This window comes from Neoarius graeffei, chromosome 4, assembly GCF_027579695.1.
Source record: "Neoarius graeffei isolate fNeoGra1 chromosome 4, fNeoGra1.pri, whole genome shotgun sequence".
Lineage (NCBI taxonomy): Eukaryota > Metazoa > Chordata > Actinopteri > Siluriformes > Ariidae > Neoarius > Neoarius graeffei.
The window spans coordinates 65779688-65805730 of record NC_083572.1 but is presented as its reverse complement, the minus strand read 5'-3'; the positions used below and the strand labels follow the sequence as shown (position 1 = coordinate 65805730).

General features: G+C 41.9%; 1 protein-coding gene across 1 annotated transcript in view; it reads left to right on the top strand.

Moving 5' to 3' along the window:
- The window catches only part of plxna1b (plexin A1b), a 422572-nt gene that overhangs the window by 135181 nt on the left and 261348 nt on the right, over window positions 1-26043 (top strand). The window contains exon 3 of the mRNA XM_060919493.1: window positions 15341-15523. Within this exon, the coding sequence (XP_060775476.1) occupies window positions 15341-15523 (183 nt within the window). The remainder of the gene's footprint in view (window positions 1-15340; window positions 15524-26043) is intronic.

The window sequence follows — 26043 nt, the reverse complement described above, 5'->3', positions numbered from 1 at the left end:
CTTTCCGCGTCTTTCGTTTTACGCTACTGATTAATAATCAAAACTTTGTGGCTAATGCTACAGAAGAAGGGGTTTATGCGCATGCGTCTACTTCTATTGTTCTGATGTCTCCAATGGGACCGTCTTACAGCGCACGTAGAGGTGTGGCATGTGTATTGCATCGTTTTCAGCAAGCGTTGCGTTGCCATATGGACCTGAAATTTTACTGATCTGTTGCCCATGTGGACGCGATATTTAAAAAAAAAAAAAAAATCTCGTTGCCGTTGTCGTGTGGATGTAGCCTAAGAGTGATCAGGGTTGTTTAAAAGTACACAGGTCGGTTGCTGGACCTTTACACACATGGTAGTGTGTGTGTTTGGGTAGGAGAGGGTTTCAGGTTCAGGCTCTCGGAGCACAGAGCATTGATGAGCATGTGTAATGATGAGCTTTTGATGGCTGCTCCCCGTTTGGCTCTTGCGCACAGCCATGAGGTGTTAAAGCACAAGCCTGAAGCGATTTCTTCGACACACACAGCTTTAACAAAAATAATTTGAGGTTATTTTGACTGATTTTAAGATTGTGATAATTAAGTGGGATTTCAGGAGAGCGTGCCTAGCCTATGCCAGATGCACCACTTAACAGGAACGTCTGAGATTGAGCAGCATGCTCACACAAGTGTCTTGAGATGGATCTGAGCACTGTCAGTCGCACCGTTTGATGAGGAGCGTATGCTAAATAGGCTTGAACCAGTATTGCATTTTCATATTATAATTACCTAACCTTGGATCACAGTTTACACTGATTTTTGGTAAAATTGAAAAAGGAAGAGAGTTCGGCTTCTGTCGTCTTTGGCTGCGTTTTTACCAAAAAAACCCAAACACATTTGGGACTCTTCAGCTTCGGCATTCTTTTAGTCATCACTTTTTACGTGGGTTTATTTACAGTTTCAACTTCTCAATTTAAAATCATTATTTTGATGATGATTAGGGGTGTGTGTATATACATACACATACATTATACACACAGAGGCCACTTGATTAGGAACACCCATCCACCTGTTCTCTAATCAGCCGATCCCTTGACAGCAGCACAATGCATCATACAGATACAAATCAAGAGCTTCAGTTAATGTTCACTTCAAACGTCAGAATGAGAAAGTGTGGCATGGGTGTTGGTGCCAGATGGACTGGTTTGAGTCTTTCAGAAACTGCTGATCTCCTGGGGTTTTCACACACGACAGTCTCTAGAGTTTACACAGAATGGTGCGAGAAACAAAAAAACACTGAGTGAGCGACAGTTCTGTGGGTGGAAACAAATGCCTCGTTGATAAAGCCTAGGTCACAACCGGACGTACGATTTTTTGGCCATGCGATTTTTGGCGTTTCCTAAATCGCTGCTTTTTTTTTTTTTTTGTTCGTGGAGAAAGACGCACGTTGGCTGTAAGTTTGTCTTGCAACCTGAAAAAAACGTAAGCACCCGTAGAGTTTGTTTGACATGACAAAGAACCTCTGCGGCCAGTCTACGGCTCAAAAATCAGCACGTCACACGTGCGCCCTCCGTGCGTTTCTTGCGTTTTTTGCACGTAGACCGGCCGTAGGAGCACGTACGGCCGGTTGTGACCAAGGCTTAAAGTGCCGTTCCACCATTGGATGTATTCTTTGGCATAAAATACAATATATTTTATGACAACATGACTAGACAGAGAAATCTTTTAGCTTCAAAATGATATATCAAACATAATTTTTTGACAACGGCAAGTATTTTAATTTTGCGACCAAAGTCACCTACCCTTTTAATTTCCGCGCGGTAGTGAACCGTGATGTCATCGGCAGGTTCCCCTTCTTGTGTACCACGTCACGTGTGACGTGGCACAGATTATCAGCAACGGCGGATAGAACGCGATTTCCACTTGTCGATTGCTGTGCCGATATTCACCATCGACCGTCTCCTTTGGGCATCACTTGCTATTTTCCTTCGCTTCTTTTCCGAAGCTGACAATCGCGTTCTATCCGCCATTGCTGATAATCTGTGCCACATCACACGTGACGTGGTACACAAGAAGGGGAACCTGCTGATGACATCACGTTTCACTACCGCGCGGAAATTAAAAGGGTAGGTGACTTTGGTTGCAAAATTAATATACTTGTCGTCAAAAAATTGTTTGATATATCATTTTGAAGCTAAAAGATTTCTCTGTCTAGTCATGTTGTCATAAAATATATTGTATTTTATGCCCAAAAAATACATCCAATGGTGGAATGGCACTTTAAGAGAGGTCCGAGGGAAATGGCCAGATTGGTTTGAGCTGCCAGGAAGGATATAGTAACTCATATAGTCACTCTTTACAGCCGCGGTGAGCAGAAAAGCATCTCGGCATGTAACAGCAGAAGAGCACACTGGGTTCCACTCGTGCAGCCAAGAACAGGGATCTCAGAATCAAGAACAAGTTCCTATTAACCCTTTGATGCAAAACATGGGTCAAAAGTGACCCGGCTGAGTTTTTATCTTCTATATCTTTGCAATAAATTAATTCCATCATTCAGTATTCAAGGTATTCCTCAATTAACTTGTTTTTGATCATCATACATCCTTATTTTATTTTTTCCTTTCTTACTTTTTGAATAAAAACCCTTTTTGTATCACTACCCTTCTAATGCACAACATGGGTCAAAAACGACCTGCATTCATTTTCCCGGTTATTTCATGTATGGCTGAGTGTTTCTATGATATACTTTTGAAATAAATTCATTTTGTCATTTACTTTTCCAAATATGCAGTAAATATCTTGTTTTTGTTCAGCACAAATCATCATTTTTATTTTTCCTTTCTTAAGTTATGAACAAGCACAGCTTTTGTAATTCTACATCAAGTTTACACACATGGGTCAGAACCGACCCGCATGCATTTACTCCAGCGTTTGGTGGGAACTGTGAATTGTGCTTGTGTCAGACATTTCACAGCTCAGCACAGCGCCCTTTGCCCATCTAATACATGGAAGTAATGTTTTTCAATTGTTCTAACATTACCTTAGAAAAAAATTGATTATGTTTAGGTTACCTTGAGAGTGAGTAGATTACTTGTCAGAAAGTTACAGTAATTACTATTAGCTACCGAGCTGTTGACATATTCTACTTTAGTTAGCTAATTTTATTGTAGTTGGCTTAGCTAACTACATAGTTAATAAATAAATAACTGTCCCCATTCACTGCTAAAGTAATTACTTGAAACAAATTATTATAGTATTAAGACATTTAATTTTAAATCACACTTGGATGACCCATGTGTAGTAATATAAAAAGTATTTTTGTTCATAAAGTAGGAAAGAAAAAATTAAATTAATGATTTGTGGTAATTAAAAACAAGATATTTAAAGAATACTTGGAATATTCAATCATAAAATAAATTGATTTCAAAAGATAGAGCAAAGAAAAACTCAGTCAGCATGAAATAACCTGGAAAATGAATGCGGGTCATTTTTGACCCATGTTGTGCATTAGAAGGGGTGTGCGCATGTTTTGCATCAAAGGGGTTAAAGTGGCCAGTGAGTGCAGATACTAGCTATAGATGGTGTAATGTCTGTGGTTATCTTTACGGTTCTAAAACAGGAAGTTTATTAAAGTGCAGCTGATTATAGCAGTTGATGCCATAATGCTTTTAAATTCTCAGATCTAATTGGTCAGAACATGATGGATTTTTTTTTTCTAGAACAGCACAACTCTGACAGTCGTGCCAGCTGTAATTCAAGTCACAGTTTTATATTAATGAACTCATTTTAATTGTTTCTATCGTAACAGCTCTTTCACAGGGAGCACTTTCCGTAATCTGAGACTTGGAATACGTTTTAAAAAGCCTCATTATTTCACGAAATGAAAACTACACTGTATAATCATTTGATATGGTGAATCTTTCCGGAAGGAGTTGCTTCATGAACATGGAAGGAGTCTCCAGTGTCAGAGGTGAAACTATAATTTTACGTTTTCCACTAAGGTCTTAAGACTGAGGATTTTGTGCTTTTCCGTTTTTTTATTTTTTTAATTAGTAACATGATGCATTTATTTGTCATGTTAACTTCAGGAGAGAGTAAACCGAGGGACTGGTGAGGAACAGCTGTCTTTAGCCGCACTGTCTATACACTGATATAAAGTACGACTTGGTGTTGTTCAGTAAATAAGTTTATCGTGATCATGGGCTCTAATCAAGTTGCTGTCATTATAAGAGGAATAAAACACTTGCTGTTTCTGGAAAATAATCAACTCTGAGATGGTAACAGTAACTCGACTTCATTCCACCACCTCCACCTTGCTGGATTTACTATAACTGCACACCCCATCGTCTTTTATTCCTTACTTAATGGATTTTAAATTTACTACGACAGCGCATCACCCTTAAAACACATACGCGCACAGATGAGTCAGATAATGCGGACTGTGTTGTAGAGCAAACAGCTTCAGATTGCTGATTACATTGGCAGTAGGTAAGTATTTTGGCAAGTTTTATTCCAAAAATTGTCTTGACCTACAAGCACACTGTATTAAGTAAGGACTTGCTGGTCGAGGAAAGTAATCAGTGCCAGGGTGCTGTGATGGAACCTGATTTGACGCGTATTAACAAATGTAAGTTGCACTTTTTAGCCATTTAGAGTATTAAAAGTTTGTACACCCTTACTCATTCATAGGTTTTTCTGTATTGTGATTATTTTCTACGTTGTAGAACAATACCGAAGACATCGAAACAAAAAAAATGAAATAACACATGGAACATGTACGGAATTATGTGTTAAACAAAAGTGTTAAAGCCAAAACGTTTCATATTTTACACTACGTTCACACTGCAAGGCTTAATGCTCAATTCCGATTTTTTTGTGAAATCCGAGGTCGTTCACATTAACAAATATATGCCACTTGTATGTGATCCTCAGTATGAACGAAAAGCGACCTAAAAGTGTTCCGCATGCGCATTGCAGGATACGACGACGTCACACGCAGTGAGCATGGCCAGTGTTTACGGAAGTAACCTAAAGTTTCCTGTGTATGACAGTAGCCAGCATGGAGTACCTGGCGATGATGCAGTTGTTGTTGCGACGGAGCCAGAACATGCACAATAGCCTGATGTTAAGGAGGAGGTTGAGAAGGAAGAGGGCAAGGGTTTTGGCTCAGGCGTTCTGCAGGGTAGTGACTGCAACCTCCGTTCAAAGGAACATCAAAGCCATGTTGTTGTAACTTTTTTTGAGAGACCCGCCGCCTACTTCAGCGCAGAATAGTGACGTTTGTGGCTTGTTGATGACGTGTAAGTCGGATGAATGCGACCTGGCGGTTCAGACTGAAGTCGCATATGAAAAGATCAGATAGGAATCGGAATTAGGACCACATATCCAAACGGCCTGGGTCGGATTTGAAAAAAATCGGATCTGTGTCGTTCATATTGTCAATAAAAGATCGGATACAGGTCACATATGGGCGAAAAAAATCGGATTCGAGTCACTTCAGCCTGCAGTGTGAACGTAGTGTTCAAAGTAGCCAACGTTTACCTTGACGCTTTGCATACTTGGCGTTCTCTTAACCAGCTTCATGAGGTCGTCACCTGGAATGCTTTTCAATTAACAGCTGTCTTGTCGAAAGGTAATTAGTGCAATTTCTCGCCGCCTTAATGCGTTTGAGATCAAATAATAAAAATACAGTCAATAGCCCTATTCCACAACTGTCCAAAAGGTTGCCGGTTCGATTCCCTGGACCAGCAGGAACGGCTGAAGTGCCCTTGAGCAAGGCACTTAAACCCCCCACCTGCTCCCCAGGCTGCTCTGGGTGTGTTGTACGTCACTCTGGATAACGGCGTCTGCTCAATGCCTGTAATGTAATTAATGTAACTGTAGTAATCCATATTATATCAAGAGCCACTCAACTAAGTAAAGAGAACCGACATCCATCATTACTTTAAGACATGAAGTGACTTTTTTAATTAATAAAAATAAAACTAATGAATTAGGTGTGTCCGAACTTTGAATTGGGACTGTATAGTTATTCAGTGCGTTTACATGCACATAGAGAAATCGAATTTCTGCCATTGCTCGTCTGAAATCGAAGCTCTAAATGGCATGGAAACACCTTAGCTCGGCTGAAATTGAACCGAACTTGATTTCTCGCAATCGAGCTACACGACCTAGATTATGCGATTTTTGCCGAGCTATTTAGTGCATGTAAACCCTATCGAGCTACGTAGTCCAGCTACTTACTTCAGCACTGCCCCTTCCGGAAGTGACGAGTGACGAGACCACAAGCGGGAAACACAACAGCCTCGGTCGGAAAAAAAAACAAAACCCAGCCTCGGTCGGCATGACACTTCACCTTAGCCGCCCACTTTATTAGGAACACTTCTGTTCGTACATACAAACTACAAACACTCTTCTTAGAGTTTATTTTATTTTTAAAAGGGACAGTGCACAAATTAAACATTATCCTTGTGGTAAGGACAGATGTCTGTACCAGGTTATAGCAGTACATGCTAATTTCCGCCTGTAGTCCCTTTGTTTATACTCTTGAATAGCTCTTCTTCATGACACCCGGAAGTGTACTAACACGATGGGGCGTGTAGCGCCACCTGTGGCTCGGGTGCACAATGCACCTCACTCAATAGCTCGATTTCACAGTATGCATGTAGGATTGGATTTCTCTGGCACCCCTGCTGGGACCCTTTGCTCGATTACCGACAGCAGCTCGATTTGGATGTGCATGTAAATGTACTGATTGTCGTACATCTATGACAAGTTATTTCCTGTTATTCACTTGTGTTGTAGCAGCTACACTACCGTTCAAAGTTTGGGGTCACTTTGAAATGTCCTTATTTTTGAAAGAAAAGCACTGTTCTTTTCAATGAAGATCACTTTAAACTAATCAGAAATCCACTCTATACATTGCTAATGTGCTAAATGACTATTCTAGCTGCTGGTTTTTGGTGCAATATCTCCATAGGTGTATAGAGGCCCATTTCCAGCAACTCTCACTCCAGTGTTCTAATGGTACAGTGTGTTTGCTCATTGCCTCAGAAGGCTAATGGATGATTAGAAAACCCTTGTACAATCATGTTAGCACAGCTGAAAACAGTTGAGCTCTTTAGAGAAGCTATAAAACTGACCTTCCTTTGAGCAGATTGAGTTTCTGGAGCATCACATTTGTGGGGTCGATTAAATGCTCAGAATGGCCAGAAAAATGTCTCGACTATATTTTCTATTCGTTTTACAACTTATGGTGGGAAATAAAAGTGTGACTTTTCATGGAAAACACAATTTTGTCTGGGTGACCCCAAACTTTTGAACGGTAGTATATAAACAGCTGTTTCATCGCAAGTCTCTGTCTTTTATTTGTCTTCTGGAAGTTAATAAAACCCAGAAACTCAGTTACTGAGAAACTGAAAGTGTGAATGCCTCTCTCGTGGCAGAAAGTGTTCCTGTTCATGACTGTGCCAAAGAGCTGACATGCGAGTCCCCTGACAGAAACCTAAATGTTACATAAACAACATCTCTCAGAAAACAGCACCGTGTCAGCGATTGCATGTTTTTCTTTATTGAACTACAGAATCAGATTCCTGCCACATCCGAAAAAGAAACCCAGATCTGTATCACAAAGATATTTTAGCTGTAAAAAGATGTTATGATAAACTTATGAAACCTGTGATGAACATAAAATATTTGTCTTATCACATGATGATGAATTGCTATAACACAAAACCTTTCATGTTATAACAAGATACAGTGGTGCTTGAAAGTTTGTGAACCCTTTAGAATTTTCTATGTTTCTGCATAAATGTGACCTAAAACATCAGATTTTCACACAAGTCCTAAAAGTAGATAAAAAGAACCCATTTAAACAAATGAGACAAAAATATTATACTTGGTCATTTATTTATTGAGGAAAATGATCCAATATTACATATCTGTGAGTGGCAAAAGTATGTGAACCTTTGCTTTCAGTATCTGGTGTGACCCCCTTGTGCAGCAACAACTGCAACTAAACGTTTGCGGTAACTGTTAATCAGTCCTGCACACCGGCTTGGAGGAATTTTAGCCCATTCATCCGTACAGAACAGCTTCAACTCTGGGATGTTGGTGGGTTTCCTCACATGAACTGCTCGCTTCAGGTCCTTCCACAACATTTCGATTGGATTAAGGTCAGGACTTTGACTTGGCCATTCCAAAACATTAACTTTATTCTTCTTTAACCATTCTTTGGTAGAATGACTTGTGTGCTTAGGGTCGTTGTCTTGCTGCATGACCCACCTTCTCTTGAGATTCAGTTCATGGACAGATGTCCTGACATTTTCCTTTAGAATTCGCTGGTATAATTCAGAAGTCATTGGTCCATCAATGATGGCAAGCTGTCCCGGCCCAGATGCAGCAAAACAGGCCCAAACCATGACACTACCACCACCATGTTTCACAGATGGGATAAGGTTCTTATGCTGGAATGCAGTGTTTTCCTTTCTCCAGACAAAACGCTTCTCATTTAAACCAAAAAGTTCTATTTTGGTCTCATCCATCCACGAAACATTTTTCCAATAGCCTTCTGGCTTGTCCACATGATCTTTTGCAAACTGCAGATGAGCAGCAATGTTTTTGGAGAGCAGTGGCTTTCTCCTTGCAACCCTGCCATGCACACCATTGTTGTTCAGTGCTCTCCTGATGGTGGACTCATGAACATTAACATTAGCCAATGTGAGAGAGGCCTTCAGTTGCTTAGAAGTTACCCTGGGGTCCTTTGTGACTTCACCGACTATTACACGCCTTGCTCTTGGAGTGATCTTTGTTGGTCAACCACTCCTGGGGAGGGTAACAATGGTCTTGAATTTCCTCCATTTGTACACAATCTGTCTGACTGTGGATTGGTGGAGTCCAAACGCTTTAGAGATGGTTCTGTAACCTTGAGGATCATTTTCCTCAATAAATAAATGACCAAATATAATATTTTTGTCTCATTTGTTTAACTGGGTTCTCTTTATCTACTTTTAGGACTTGTGTGAAAATCTGATGCTGTTTTAGGTCATATTTATGCAGAAATATAGAAAATTCTAAAGGGTTCACAAACTTTCAAGTACCACTAATTTATATTGTTCAGCTACGACGTTAAAGGTTAAAATGTTTGAGCGAGGGAACGGTGTCTGGAGAACAGATAAACTGACAAATGTGGCTCATTTACACAATTTGTTGAAGTTCTGCCTCATGCTTGGGTTGAGACCTGGAGAGAGTCTGCTGTTACTGAGCACGGTGGATGATATTGGAATAAGATAAATATTATATTTGTTATAACGAGAAGTTTCTTTGTCATAACATGAATATACAGTTGAACTCAAAATTATTAGCCCCCCTTAAATTTTGGAACATTTTCCCAAATATCCTCCAAATGTTTAAAGCATTGATAAAAATTGATATACACAATCAATCACCAGTACTATTCAGATGTTTGTGGTGCATTTTGGAATATGAAATTAGTTTTAGGCTGTCTTTATATGAAATATGGTAAAAATGAGTTGGTCAAAAATATTAGCCCCCATGTGGATTCTTGCTTTTAAAACACAGTTAATTAACCAATCAGCTTTTAAACAACACCTGTGCAATCAATTGGCTTCCTAGCAACACCTGTAGTCAATTGGTTCCATTCAACAGTTTAAAAGGACTCCAAGGAACAGGGCATTTGAATGAATGAGGAGGATTACTATTTGTCACAATGCCGAAGACTAAAGAAATAAGTCTTGAACTCCGACAAAAGATTGTGGAGGCTCATGACAAGGGCCAAGGCTACACTGCCATTTCGAAGAGGTTTACAGTCTCCAGAACTGCAGTTCGGTGCATCATTGCCAAGTACAAGGAGACAAATTCGGTCAAGAACAAACCTGGTCGTGGACGCAAGTGTAAGATCTCAAGAACTCTGGAAAGAAAAATTGTCAGAGATGTCCGTAAAGAGCCCCGTACATCTGCAAAGGAAATTGTTGCTGACCTGGCCTCTTCTGGAGTTTGTGTGTCAAGGCACACTGTTGTGAGGGCTCTTCATCGGAATGGGCTTCGGGGCTATCGTCCCAGAAGAACCCCCTTACTAAAACATCGTCACATCAAAGTCCGACTAAAGTTTGCCCGTGAGTACTTGAAGAAGAAAGATGAGTTTTGGAAGTCTGTGCTTTGGTCAGATGAGACGAAATTGGAGCTGTTTGGGCATATGGACATTGCCTATGTATGGCGAAGAAAGGGAGAGGCCTTCAACCCTGTGAACACAGTTCCCACAGTTAAACATGGTGGTGGCAGCATCATGCTGTGGGGCTGTTTTGCAGCCTCAGGTACAGGCAGTCTGGTTCGGGTGCATGGCACCATGAAAAAGGAAGATTACCTAAAAATACTGAAGGAAAACATGCAGAAGTCTGCTCTCACTTTGCGCTTAGGTCGTCGTTGGGTCTTCCAGCAAGATAACGACCCAAAGCATACATCTAAAATAGTCCAGCAATACTTCAAGGATACCAAGACCAACGTCATACAGTGGCCTGCACAGAGCCCAGATCTCAATCCAATAGAAAACCTGTGGCAAGTGCTGAAAAAGAACGTCCATGCACAAAAACCATCCAATTTGGGCCAGTTGGAACAGTTTGCAATGGAGGAATGGGCCAAAATTCCTCAGGAGACCTGTGCCAACCTAGTGAAAAACTATTCCAAGAGGTTGTTGTCAGTTGTGGGTCAAAAAGGGTACACAGTTGACTACTAATGGTCAGGGGGCTAATAATTTTGAACATCTCACTTTTGCTGTTTTTGGTTGAAACTCAGTGTGATAATAAGATATCGTTATGAAACTTGTTGGACAATGTCTTCATAGTGCATTTATTTCAAGAATAAAAACATTTGTTGTCAATGGTCATTTTCATGGAGAAATCAAGAATTATGTTCAATTCCACAAGGGGGGCTAATAATTTTGAGTTCAACTGTATCTTATTAAAATGTGTGTGGGGGGGATCCAAATGTTTCACTTTATAACATGATGCTGGTAATTTTTTCCTCCCTTGGCAGCAATACGCTGTCTTAAGTATCCAAAAAAAAAAAGTTTGTTAGCCGTGGATCATGTCGATCATCTACCATCCATGTCTCTGTAAATGAGTTGTGGGTATAGAAGCCATAATGTATTCGAACAAGCATACAGTATTAATACATCACTTGTTTCAGCTCCGAGGTGTGAGAATCTGGCAGCACTGTGGTATAATCCTGTTTACCGAATGTTATCTAGCGTGCTATATAGAATGAATCGAAAGTCATCAGTAGAAATTTCCATTTGTTAATATCTGCAACTTTTACAAAGACAGAGAAACGTATCTTTGTGGTTACTGCTGCGCAGGCACCTGAGCTGAACAATATAGATCACTTTTAATCAGGAACACTTCACCTCAAGGTCAATAAAGATAATATATTACCAGATAATTGTTTGATGCATTGTAAAACCGGAATTCAGCTTCGCTTAGTCGTTATTTCCAGAATCCCATGACACTTTAATATGTACTGTATATATCTATTTTATTATATGGACGCAAGTGTTTTCCTGGGAAATACACCACTCATATTTTTCATACGAACTATATCCAAGACATTGAGTAACACACATTTTTCAGTATCCTCACTCTTGAGGAAATCAATGAATTTTGATAAATTTGGGTACTTTTGGTTTGTGAATGTGTCAATTATAATAAAGAAAATCACACGTTGGCTTAAAGATATGAAGTTTATCTTCTCGTGTTGAAAACCTCTCGTTTTTCGTACCAAATACATCATAGATCTGAGTGATTGATATATATATATATTTAAATAACATTGGCTGGCATTGAGTGGTCTATCAGATATATTCCATTCAGCCAGCATGATATTGAACGAGTTGAAGACGAGTTCAGTATCATGCTAGCTGAATGGAATATATCTGGTAGATCATGAAAAAAGCCTTATTCTTCATACGCATTTCTTTCGGGTGTTTTAATGCATCTTTCTCTTTCAAAATCTTCCATATTTAACAAAGCAAACCTCGTTCATAAGTTGTCAGTCACTCGCTAGTGTGAAGTTTTACATCTCGTCTTGACAGCCATGCAATATCATAAACCGTATTCAGCGCTCGTTCTCCATTGGGTAGAGTGACGTAATACACATCGGATAAGCGATTATGCTACCAATATTACATGCTATCCAACCAAATGAATGAAACCCGCTAGAATGGAATAGAATCCATGTTTTTATTCCATCGAAAAAGTGTCCTGTATGTATAATAATTTAAATAATATTGGCTGGCTTTTTTCGTGGTATATCAGATATATTCCATTCAGCTAGCATGACATTGAATGAGTCGAAGACGAGTAGCTGATTGGAATATCTGTTATATCATAAAAAGCCATTATTATTATTATTATTATACGTACACATTTAAAGGAACAATTATAGATTTTGCAACAAGTTAAGAACAGGGTTGTAACTTGCCGATATTGAATGCTGATTCTGATCGAATGTAATTCAATGTTTTGTCAATCCAGTGTACAAAGTCAAAGTTCTAACAGTAAAATTGGTACAAGTCCAAAAAACCTGAACAACTTGTATCCAAGCTATATCCAGGTAGACACTTCAAGTTCAAATTTACTTTTGGTCGAAGTTAATTGTTACTTTGCAGTTGTTCAAAACAAAAGGGCTTTGCTGAGTGAAGTCCACGAGTGAAGTCCTCTTGTAAAAGTCTCCGTCACTTTTCCTCACCTCCAAGTAGAACTTTGACAGTATTTCTGCTATAGCGCTCTTCCAGTTTTTCGATGTCCGTTGGTCTGTTTTTCTCTTGTAAATATGCGTGAAGAATATCTAATGAATTTTTGGTAGCCTTTCAGGAGTTCAGCACGTCTTTTTCTTTAAATCTTAGGCTTTTAATGCAGCAAACCTCGCAGCCATGTTTGTTTACAACCTGTCAGTCACTCGTTAGTGTGGGAGTTTTACATCTCCAATGTGTCTCTTCCAGGTTTTCGATGTTTGTTGTTTTGTTTTTCTCTCATAAATATGCATGAAGAATATCCAGTCATGTTTTGGTAGCCTTTCGGGTGTTCAGCACGTCTTTTAGTTTCAGTTTTCAGATTTATTTATTTATTTAGTGCTTAATCTGAGCCCTGGATTAGCCTCGTCTTCTCGCTTTCCCGGCCGACAAAGAATGATTGTGCACGTGCGCAACAGAAAAGTTTGTCACTGGATTTTCACATGAGCTCTGACATATGACGTCATGTCTTGAGAATGTGCAATATTGTAACAATATTGCACACTCATTCTTCATTGGGGAGAGTGGCGTAATACACAAACGAGAAGCGATACGATAATAATGCATGCCATCAATAAACCTGCTAGAAGGGAATAGGATACATATGTTATTTACCAGCTGGGAGGGCCGTATCATGAAATATTGTGACCGAGGTCAGTATCCAAGGCCGAGGTCGTGGTATTTCACCATACGGACCGACCTTAAGCTGGTAAGTAACATTTATTTACAAGTGCACTTCCATGGCAGGAAAAAACTACATTTTGCCGCCTATGTAGTCCCCTATTTATACAAAATTGAGTCATTCAGGATTCAGCCATGTTTTTGCTCGGCGTTAGCAACAGTTAGAGGTTTTTAGCTTTCTCCTGAAATGTTTTCTTTTATTTCTTCTTCCTCAGGGTAGTAACACTCACTTTCGCTGTGAACACTGTCCTTATCGCTATCCATGCTGTAAAATTAATGCTATTCTCCTGAGAAATGCTGGCAAAAAATTAAGATTTTTAATAATCTTATAAATAAATCTTATTAAAAAAAAAAGATAAATGTTGACAAAAAATGCTACTATGTTTGTTGTGAACAAGCAAGTCTCCGGAGGTCCGTAACCGGGGTCCGTATTGTAGGATACGCACCCGCTCGCCAGCCAATCGGAGCGCAGGATTTGATGGAAACCGGACTGCGAAAAAAAATAACTTTTTTTTATTCCATGGAAAAAGTGGCCCGTATGTATAGCAATTCCCGATATTTCACTCTGATAACGTCACTCCCAGTGTTTTCCCACTGACTTGATGCGCGTTGTCGAAATGGTGAACCGGTTCAAAATTAAAGCCAATATAATATAAAGAGCATTCCACAGTTGTGCAAAGATATGAACCTTATCTTTTCGTGTTGAAAATATTTTCACTTGTTCTCTTCACTCAGTCATGAATATGCTCAAGACTCGAAGATCTCATCTCATTATCTCTAGCCGCTTTATCCTTCTACAGGGTCGCAGGCAAGCTGGAGCCTATCCCAGCTGACTACGGGCGAAAGGCGGGGTACACCCTGGACAAGTCGCCAGGTCATCACAGGGCTGACACATAGACACAGACAACCATTCACACTCACATTCACACCTACGCTCAATTTAGAGTCACCAGTTAACCTAACCTGCATGTCTTTGGACTGTGGGGGAAACCGGAGCACCCGGAGGAAACCCACGCGGACACGGGGAGAACATGCAAACTCCGCACAGAAAGGCCCTCGCCGGCCCCGGGGTTCGAACTCAGGACCTTCTTGCTGTGAGGCGACAGCGCTAACCACTACACCACCGTGCCGCCAGACTCGAAGATAAACTTTATATCTTTGCGCAACTGTGTAATGTCCTACATGTTTGGGATGTTTAATATAAAAGGTTTGATGATGTTTGCTTGTGGTGTTAATGACTTCATAACCGTATGTTAATTTATCCAGTTTATTCAGTGCCAGCATGTGTCCTCAGTGTTTGTCCTCTGTCATTGAGTACCGAAGACAAAAACACTTCTTTTTCTCTTTTTTTTTTTAAATTCACATAAACCCAAGCCTGTTGTCTTTTAGAGCACACAGTGTCATTAGTAACTTCTGTGTGCTCATCTGGAAGATGTAAACTCTCCTCGTGTATAATTTAACACCAGCCCAAGCTCAAACGTGCAGACATGAACTTGCAGCTGTCAGTAACAGATGTTGCCAAAGATGTAGGCACCATCAAATGGTAATTGGGTATTTTTAGTAAACAAAGTAGTGAAGGTTTGAAGCGGAATAATGCCATGCTAGACACACAGACAGGGTTTCTAGTTTTTGTTTTATGCCTTTTTGTTCTTTCCTCTTACATTCCAGCAAGTTGTCCTCATAAGACCTAGACTGTCTTTCCTGAAATACAGCTCCGACTGGACTTTCCTACTTGGCGCAGTCGTCATGACTGCAATGACTGTGTGGACGTCTCAGAGTTTTGTTTTGATCGCCCTGGCCGGTTCCTGTTCTCACCCTGATGTTCCTTATCTTGGAACATCACATGCAAACGTATACACACTAACTGTCCTTTTTCTTTCTGTCTCTTGCAGCCCCTACAGATTGATGATAATTTCTGCGGGCAGGATTTCAACCAGCCTTTGGGCGGCACCAGCACCATCGAGGGCATTCCGCTCTTCATAGATAAGGATGATGGGATGACCTCGGTGGCGGCGTATGACTACCGTGGCAACACCGTGGTGTTCTCAGGCACACGCTCCGGCCGCCTGAAGAAGGTAAGGAGCACCACACCTATTCTGATTTCTTCCCATGACTGTGGTGTAAAGGAATGTGCCTGCAGGGAGGTGCTGGTTTCTGGAGACAGGACTTTTCATGGCTCTGGGTGGTTCCCAGACATGTCGGATATGAAGAAAATGGGCTGTAGCCATGTCCTCCTTACTGCAGATTAGTTACGCCCCACATTCAACACAATTAAACCAGTAAATCAAGGTGAACACTTCATGACTGACTGACTTATTTTTTTCCCCTCCTTCCTCCCATTGTTCTATTTTTAATGTTGAAGTTTCATTTGAGTACATTTTTAGTTCTACACGCCCCTCAGTCAGTGTTTCTTGCTTTTCGGTTTGGTTGATTATTATACGTGTTGCACTACAGGATTTTTGTACCAGATGCTCTGTTTACAGAACGCGTGGAAACGGCATTGAAAAGCATGATATTTTGCACCGTTTTCGCTGGCTGATCCAGTAACCAACAACAAATGAGTGTTGCCTGGCAAAACAAACCTCACCTGGTCACTTTTTTTTTTTTAAGCACGACTAAAGAGCTCTTCAGAGGAGCTAAGGTTTCCTTCCATATAATTATGTAGTAAATCTGTAATAACTATGACTACGTTCAGACTGCACCCTGAAACGACCCATATCTGATTTTTTTGCCCATATGCGACCTGTATCCGATTTGTTATTGACAATCTGAACGACACAGATCCGATTTTTTCACATGCAACCTAGGCCGCTTGGATATGTGGTCCTAATTCCGATGCATATCCGTCATTTTCACATGCGACTGCAGTCTGACCGGACAGGTCGCATTCATGCAACCTACACGTCATCAACAAGAGACAAACGTCACTATTCTGCGTTGGCTAATCCCGCCTCTTTGGTGGAAAACAACAACATTTGTACAGTTTTCAGAATTTAAATAGACTTTATAGTTAGTTTTTTTTTTTTTTTCTTTTTTATCAGACATCTAATTTATTGGGTTTGTTTACCTGACATGTTTCGACGTACAACTTCCGTCTTCCTCAGAGTGTCACCGGATGTTAATTGGTGACGCATCTTTTATCAGCTGCTGTTTCTGAAGGCGTGGCCTTCCTGTCTGGTTTGACAGGTCGGTCACGCCTTCTACTGTCTGTTTGTCCCCTGCAAGATGGCACTCCAGGTGTGGGAGAGCATGTATGCTCCCTCATCCCGGTTGATGGTCCTCGGGCTTCGCTTACGGATCTCCATGGCCTCCCTGATCCAGCGCTGATGTTTGTTATCTTCTGTGCGGATGACTCTGGCATTCCCCCAGTCCATGATGTGATTTTCCCTTTTACAGTGATCTGTTATAGCTGACTTATAATTTTCCTGTTGTGCCATCTTGCAGGGGACAAACAGACAGTAGAAGGCGTGACCGACCTGTCAAACCAGACAGGAAGGCCACGCCTTCAGAAACAGCAGCTGATAAAAGATGCGTCACCAATTAACATCCGGTGACACTCTGAGGAAGACGGAAGTTGTACGTCGAAACATGTCAGGTAAACAAACCCAATAAATTAGATGTCTGATAAAAAAGAAAAAAAAAAACAAAAAACTAACTATATTTAATATAAGACATAATGAACGTAATCGAAAGGTTAAATAGACTTTTATAGAATTGATCAAGCTAATGGTGGATTTGGTAGGGACCTGGATGTTAAACCATCCTGTATTACAAGATTATAAGATTGTTCTGGAAATTTCCAGTAATTTGACACCTTCGGTCTCATTAGTCTGCTGCCCACATTAATCAGATTGTGTGAGTTCCGCTGCTGCCGCCACAAAAAACACATCGCCAGGTCTCGCCTCATCTCCATGCTTTACTTGCAAACTTGAAGAGTGCGCTTTTTTTTTTGTTTATGTATTACGTAGATGTGCTTATTACGAGTCAATTTGCACATGCGGGACACTTTTGGGTCGTTTTCCGTTCATATTGGAGATCGCATACAAGTCTCATATAATTGGTAATGTGAACGGCCTAACAAAAAAAATCGGATTTCACAACAAATCAGATATGGGTCGTTTCAGGTTGCAGTCTGAACGTAGTGTAGGATTTCGACCTTTTTGGTGACCCTGACCTTCACCGGATGACCCTCAAAATGTTGGAGGTTCTATTTGAGACCTATTCTATTTGGTCCATCTGTTTTCCCATAATGTTGCGAACCCCCCCAAAAAAAGAAACCCCACCGAAAACAATACCTCGCCCCCTTGTGGACTCTGTCCCGGGTGAAGTAATAATCGCCTCAATAGCGCCCCTACGGAACCCAAAGATCTTGAGATCTTCCTTCTCCCCTACGGAAGGTTCTGTATCGTCAGTTCCTGGGAAATGGACCGTTTTTGGGTCGTGTGCACATGATTTCATGTCAGATTTACAGTACCTTCCCTCCGTCCAATTTCGCTTTGATTTGTATTTCCTGCATACGGAGGCTTGGTAGCGTAACGCAGAGGGTAGAACTCAATCCATAATCTGCGCATCTGGTATTTACCACTTTTAACATCATCCACAACTGAGACAAGTCTAGATCTTGACTCTTCCTTCAGCCACAAAAATCGGCGAATGACATTTTAATTTGTAGTCTGATGCGAGTGCAGTTTTCATGCAGCATTCGCTTGGCGGTGCAAATAGCTCATGTGTTTTCTTGACCTTCCGAGCAGCATTTTAATAGAATAGAATGTTTTTTTCGTCACTGCACAAATGTGCAACGAAATTTAGTTCATCATAGGAGAGCAAAGCCGCTGTGTTACATGCGCGCCGCCACTCTTGGGCACTTCAGCCCAAGGTCGCCCCATGTTAACCGAACTGCATGTCTTTGGACTGTGGGGGAAACCAGAGCACCCGGAGGAAACCCACACAGACACGGGGAGAACATGCAAACTCCACATAGAAAGGCCCTCGTCGGCCACTGGGCTCGAACCCAGAACCTTCTTGCTGTGAGGCGACAGTGCTAACCACTACACCACCGTGCCGTGGTGTGGTCTGTTGCTTAACAAATCTGGGAAATTCGCCAATAATCTACAGTTGAGATCGTCTCCCGATGGATTCACAAGGTTCTCTATCAGCTTTAGTCAGTGCCTGGGAAATGGACCGTTTTTGGGTCGCGTACACATGATTTCATGTCAGGTTTACAGGAACGTCCCTCGGTCCAATTTCGCTTCGGTTTGTATTTCCTGCATACGGAGGCTTGGTAGCGTAACGCAGCAGGTAGAACTCAATCCATAATCTGAGCATCTGGTATGAAAATCTGGTGGACTGACCCACATGCAGTATGAAAGCAAACCAAAAGTATCAGTTTTGCCCTGATTCCGACCCCGAAACTGGATTAATAGCTGTGAAAGCACTCGATGGTCTCTGGAAGGTCGTGCTCTGGTGGTTAAGTGGTGAGTGTGGGATGCCACTGGACCGTCACTCAGTTGCTGTTCTGTGATCACCTGAGAATTATTTAACTGAGTTTGTAAGTAACGCTTGAGGAGTAGCTCATACGCCCAACAGGCAGTGAACTTGTGCCATCGTGTGTTGTCCGTCCATCCAGCGTCATCCACATTTCCCGAAACTCGCTTCTTCTCTCTCAGTTCTTCACTGATTTTTATTCTTTTTGGCAGGAAGGTAGGGGTGCATGTACAGTAGCTTTTACCCGAATTTGCATAATTGCAATTAATAATGAAGATATGGAGTAATTAAGCCCTAACGAGCAGTTTCCACACACATCGCTGCTTCTTCCTCAATTCTTCACCGATTTTGATTCTTTCTGGCATGAAGGTAGGGGGAACTAGGATGCATATATACAACCCCGATTCCAAAAAAGTTGGGACAAAGTACAAATTGTAAATAAAAACGGAATGCAATGGTGTGGAAGTTTCAAAATTCCATATTTTATTCAGAATAGAACATAGATGACATATCATATGTTTAAACTGAGAAAATGTATCATTTAAAGAGAAAAATTAGGTGATTTTAAATTTCATGACAACAACACATCTCAAAAAAGTTGGGACAAGGCCATGTTTCCCACTGTGAGACATCCCCTTTTCTCTTTACAACAGTCTGTAAACGTCTGGGGACTGAGGAGACAAGTTGCTCAAGTTTAGGGATAGGAATGTTAACCCATTCTTGTCTAATGTAGGATTCTAGTTGCTCAACTGTCTTAGGTCTTTTTTGTCGTATCTTCCGTTTTATGACGCGCCAAATGTTTTCTATGGGTGAAAGATCTGGACTGCAGGCTGGCCAGTTCAGTACCCGGACCCTTCTTCTACGCAGCATGATGCTGTAATTGATGCAGTATGTGGTTTGGCATTGTCATGTTGGAAAATGCAAGGTCTTCCCTGAAAGAGACGTCGTCTGGATGGGAGCATATGTTGCTCTAGAACCTGGATATACCTTTCAGCACTGATGGTGTCTTTCCAGATGTGCAAGCTGCCCATGCCACACGCACTAATGCAACCCCATACCATCAGAGATGCAGGCTTCTGAACTGAGCGCTGATAACAACTTGGGTCGTCCTTCTCCTCTTTAGTCCGAATGACACGGCGTCCCTGATTTCCATAAAGAACTTCACATTTTGATTCGTCTGACCACAGAACAGTTTTCCACTTTGCCACAGTCCATTTTAAATGAGCCTTGGCCCAGAGAAGACGTCTGCGCTTCTGGATCATGTTTAGATACGGCTTCTTCTTTGAACTATAGAGTTTTAGCTGGCAACGGCGGATGGCACGGTGAATTGTGTTCACAGATAATGTTCTCTGGAAATATTCCTGAGCCCATTTTGTGATTTCCAATACAGAAGCATGCCTGTATGTGATGCAGCGCCGTCTAAGGGCCCGAAGATCACGGGCACCCAGTATGGTTTTCTGGCCTTGACCCTTACGCACAGAGATTCTTCCAGATTCTCTGAATCTTTTGATGGTATTATGCACTGTAGATGATGATATGTTCAAACTCTTTGCAATTTTACAGTGTCGAACTCCTTTCTGATATTGCTCCACTATTTGTCGGCGCAGAATTAGGGGGATTGGTGATCCTCTTCCTATCTTTACTTCTGAGAGCCGCTGCCACTCCAAGATGCTCTTTTTATACCCAGTCATGTTAATGACCTATTGCCAATTGACCTAATGAGTTGCAATTTGGTCCTCCAGCTGTTCCTTTTTTGTACCTTTAACTTTTCCACCCTCTTTTTGCCCCTGTCCCAACTTTTTTGAGATGTGTTGCTGTCATGAAATTTCAAAATGTCTCACTTTCGACATTTGATATGTTGTCTATGTTCTATTGTGAATACAATATCAGTTTTTAAGATTTGTAAATTATTGCATTCTGTTTTTATTTACAATTTGTACTTTGTCCCAACTTTTTTGGAATCGGGATTGTAACTTCTACCCAGATTTGCTTAATTACAATTAATGAAGTTATGGACTAAGCCTTAATGAGCAGTTAATGGCTGCTTCTCGGCCATTTTGGGTTCTTTCTGGCGAATAGGTCAGTATTCCTAGGGTGTATATAGCTTTCAAAATCTGTTGCGCAAGGTGGCCCGATTTAAATCGTTCCTTCTGGACTAGACTGGGCCGGAGTGAGCTACGCCGTCATTGACGGTCTTGTTCAGTATACACAGAGCTGTAGGTTTTATTGGGCTTTTCCTGTGCGTTCATGTCTGCATGCACTTGTATTAAACGCTCTGCTGGGCTACACTGACTGTCTCTGCGATTCACCTAAACGTGGCCGTTGTTTAATTCCGACGATGAGTGTTTTTGGCAGCGCTTCATTTCTACCTGTCCCGTTTTCCTCCGGTGAAGAGCATGACGACGTTTGGCCATGCAGCTGGTAATCCACGTCGCTGGCTCTCGAAATGCTCCGACATCATTTAAGATGCAGTTCGAGAGCAAATCACCTTCGATAACTATGGCCCGTTGCTCGGTGCATCCTTGAGGCATTATTCATCCGTTGGGGAAACAGGAAGAGAGGCGCGCTGTCTGCTCGCGTTGCGTGTTGAGATTGACATGGCTCATATGCTAGGGCTAGCTGAGCACTCTATGTAGTAAGTGGATATTTCCATATTCACATATGGTGGCTCGCTCGCTCGTTGACATTTTCATTATGGTTGTGCGCGCGCGCGTGTGCGTGTGTGTAGAGGCAGAAGGGAGCATTGAAGCATCACATGATAAATTCACTGAGATGTGAAATGGAGGACAGGCTGTGGCCAATACCCAGGAGCGAGCGAGAGAGATGAAGAGGCTACTGGAGAGATTTCAGATGGAGATGGACTTATAATGGAGCCTTGTATTTTGTGAGCTGGACTGCTTTTACTCCTCTGCTCTCCTCACATTTAAACATGCCTCTTTACTTTTAAACACACGCACGTGCGCGCGCGCGCACATACTGTACAGATAACACATCCTTTTGATCCTTTTTTTTTTTCCTCCTTCTCATTTTGTCCATCCAAACCCTTCATGTTGATGCAGAGAGCTCTTTAGCATCAGCGAGCTCTCTCCTGTGCTCCCTGTGCATGCATCGTGATTGTCTGGCCCTCTGAGGGCTCTTCAATCAGGCTGAGGGCGCTGAAGCTGTGTCTGAGCGAGTGGCACGGCGAGCCAGTCAGACGCAGGCACCCGGCGACACTGGCACATCCTCCAGCTCTCGCTGTGCTGCTCTACTCGAAAGGCGGAGCGCGAGCGAGGGATAAAAGATGTTCAATTAACTACATTTCCATATTTAAAAAAAAAAAGCAATGTTTATGCGCACTCACTTGGACTTGCGCGAAGATGGTTGGCGGGGTCAGGGTTAGCATGCCCTCCACTTGTCACGGGAGGGTTTCGAGTGTCGGGTGTACAGGGGACAGAGCAGGAGGAGGAGGAGGAGGAGGATGCTCTTGAAGTGCTTTGTTTGGGCTTATGGTCAGCCAGGGAACAGATGGAGGTGCGGATTGTACTGTACAGCAGTCCAGGAAGGCTGAGACAGACAGCACACACACCCTGCACTTCAGCCAGCCAGGCATACAATTATACCCCTACACACACACACACACACACACACACACACACACACACACACACACCATGCCTGGCTGCCAAGTTTCATACGACTGTAGTTACGTCTTTTGTCTTTCTCTGTAGGTTACTGTCCTCACTGTCCTTACTCATCTTTATTTCAATCACGTTACCCCTCCACCACCACACTCTCTCTCTCTCTCTCTCTCTCTCTCTCTCTCTCTCTCTCTCTCTCTCTCTCTCAGCATTCGAGTGGGTTGAATAGGTCATTCCGACACATTGTTTTCTGGCTAAATGGCTTCGCTGTCATCCTGAATTACTTCATTCAAGTGCACACTACTGGAATCTCTGTTTAACTATATGACATCCCCCCCACTCTCTGTAATAAGGTTGTTAATTATACCCCGTGTTCTCATTCGTATTAATACGGGCTGCATCTGTCTCTCACACTAATCACATGTGATCTGGAGTTCCTGTCACCTCATAACCACCGGCACTACAGCACTGTGTCCTCTACATGTTCGCTTCGCTTCTGTTCTATAGAATACACGCGTTTTACCAAGTTGTGTGTGAAGGATTTCATTTCATTTCAACGAAATTAAACCTTTTCCGCCAGATTAACAAAAATTTCATAGCTTCATGAGCGTGTGTGCTGATAAGTTCCACTAAACTATAAATGATCAAGTGCGTTCATTGCACAGCTGATTTACATTTAGTGACGCCCATAAATCTCCGTAAAAGGCAAAGCTCACGGAGCTGAAAATACAAAATGACGACTAAACAGTAACGCAGCTCGAGCACTGCAGAGCATCAGCTACTTTTATACATGCATCAGCCCCTCTTCCTGTTATATGGTACCATTTCGCTTGCCATAGTTGAATGACTAGGCTTATTTGTCTCTTTGTTTTGGATTACTGTCTTTTAAGTCATTACTGGGTAATTCTTCAGCAGAGAGACCATAATTATGAAATGATTATACCCCCGCTTCGAATGTCTGTTTACCGACTGAATATATTTACGAAATGTATATCGTGGATTTCCAAAATTTTTTGTAACACTTTTCTCAGCAACTACAAATCACAACTGCTTGATATTTGGCATCGAGCTTCAGCTTGGGGTTCTATACCGTGTATACCGTTTTCAGGTCTGTCGCACGTCGACTTCCTGTTGACTGACTGGATGTATTTACAAAGCATAAAGGGTGGATTTTGACGCTATTTAAAGAAGCAAAATGCGATTTCAAAATGACGGTTTACCAGGATGCTATTTGAAATCCCTAGGGAGAGCACTGCTCTTTACTTGATTCAGGGTTAATTATTTGTTGAAGTCAACATTCATAGTAAGTGTCCTATTCCTCCGATTGCTTGCATTCTGATATAAGCGAGAGCGGGGGATACGTAAATGAGCAGGAGCTCACAGTAGAGCTTGTTAAAGTGCATATCACGGGTAAATTCAGGAGCAAGATCAATGTAATTCTCCTATTTTATATTAAACTTTGGTCAAATATCTGTCACATTCTGTATTCTCTGCAGTTTTTTTTTACCTTGCGCAATACCAGAAAAATTCAGTTGAAATCAAGCCATTTTTTTTTTAAAGATATTTTTTGGGCTTTTTTTCACCTTCATTTGGATAGGACAGTGTAGAGACAGGAAACAAGCAGGAGAGAGAGAGACGGGGAGGGATCGGGAAATGACCTCGGGTCGGAATTGAACCCGGGTCCCCGGATCCATGGCATGGCGCCTTATCCACCTGAGCCACGACACCCCCAGAAATCAAGTCGTTTGAGGCGAATTGGTCCGCCTCTGAAAAAACTTGGCATTTGGATTTCCCGGGAAACACTGATTTTCGTGACGTCGCGTGCGGGACGCCTCTTTCTGAATCCTACGTCAGCGCTGGTTTGTTTATGAGAAAACGACCTGGTGGTTTTCTGCAAATTTCTTCAACGTTATCACGCAATTATTAAAATGGTTAACAGATGTATCGTAGGAGGGTGTAGCAACACCAATCTTGATGGGATTAGTACTCATCGTTTTCTGAAAGACCGGACAATGAGAGAGAAATGGGAGCGCTTCGCGCGAAGCACCCGGAAAAATTGGCTACATGCTACAGACTACAGCATTTGCGGTGCTCACTTCACAAGGCCCGACGACTTTGAGAACTATTTGCAGTGGGAAATGGGCTTCGCGAGGCAACTTGATCTGAAAAAAAGACGCAGTTCCATCTGTCAGAATGCCCAAAGCAACACCGTCTCCATCTGTGTCAGCGTCACCAAAGGAGCCAGTCGTGTCCGTCTCCCCTGACAGAAGGCGAAGTGCCGCATCCACTGAGGCCCTCGAAGCCGAGGACCAAAGCAGAGCCAAGAAAAAGACCAAGAAAATCGGCAATTCAGAAGTTGACTGTTGCCAGGGTAAGAAATAATTCTGACATCTCATTATATTCTTCATCCAAAGGTGAAGGAACATTGCGCTCAGGTGACAATTCCATATTTCAATGCAAAATCGCTCGCTGCTAAACTTGGTCTACACAGACTGCACTGAAACCGTGCAAAGCTCGCGCAGCCTCTTGGCGGATCCGCAGGTGACGTCACGAATCTGGCTCCAGACTCCCTTGGGATTTTTCCAGACGCGTTTTGTTATTTTATTTTTTTCTGCTGTAGACAGATGGCCTTGTGCAAAATTACCCTTCTGGATGAGTGTGTAAAGGGACATAAAAAAAAAATTGGTTCAGTATATGCACTTTAAGATTGCCTTAACTTGTTGGCTCAGTGATTTTGCAAAAGTTTGGAATCCAAGGCAAAATGTACTGAAAAATCATATTTAAAAAAAATAATTAGCCCAGTTATAGCAATGTCGCTTCAGAGAAATCTCGGTTTGAATTTTAAAGGTCCCATGGCATGAAATTTTCACTTTCTGAGGTTTTTTAACGTTAAAATGAGTTCCTCTGACCTTCTTAAGTCACCCCAGTGGCTAGAAATTTCATAATGTGTAAACCAAACTATGTCCAACATTTGAGAATGGCGCGTCAAAACGGCGCGTTGATAAACTCTTCCCTTGCCTACGTCAGCAAGGGAGATGATCGCCCCCCCCTGGATTCCCACCCACTGTATGGATTGCCTGCCCAGCTCAAAAGTTGCCACCAAACATGGAAGTTGCGCTGTACATGGATGTGACAACACAGAAAAGAGTCTGTTTTTACTGCCGACGGGAGATCCCCTGAAGACGCAGTGGCTTAATTTTATTTACTTCAATAATACGCCGTCGAGTCTACCTAAGACGGTGTATGTTTGTCGGAAGCATTTTCCTGATGAATGTTTCCACAGCTTGGGACAGTACAGGGCAGGTTTTGCACATCAACTGTCACTGAAGCCTGGGTCCGTACCAAACATCTCTGCCGCATCAGCCACAAACACCGAACAAGTAAGTGTATAACTGTTAAGTCGTTTTGCCGTGTTTTAAAATCGGTGCCACGTTAGCCTTGCAATGGCTACATTAGCTGTGCAGCTAACCGCTTCCTGCAGTTAGCCAGGT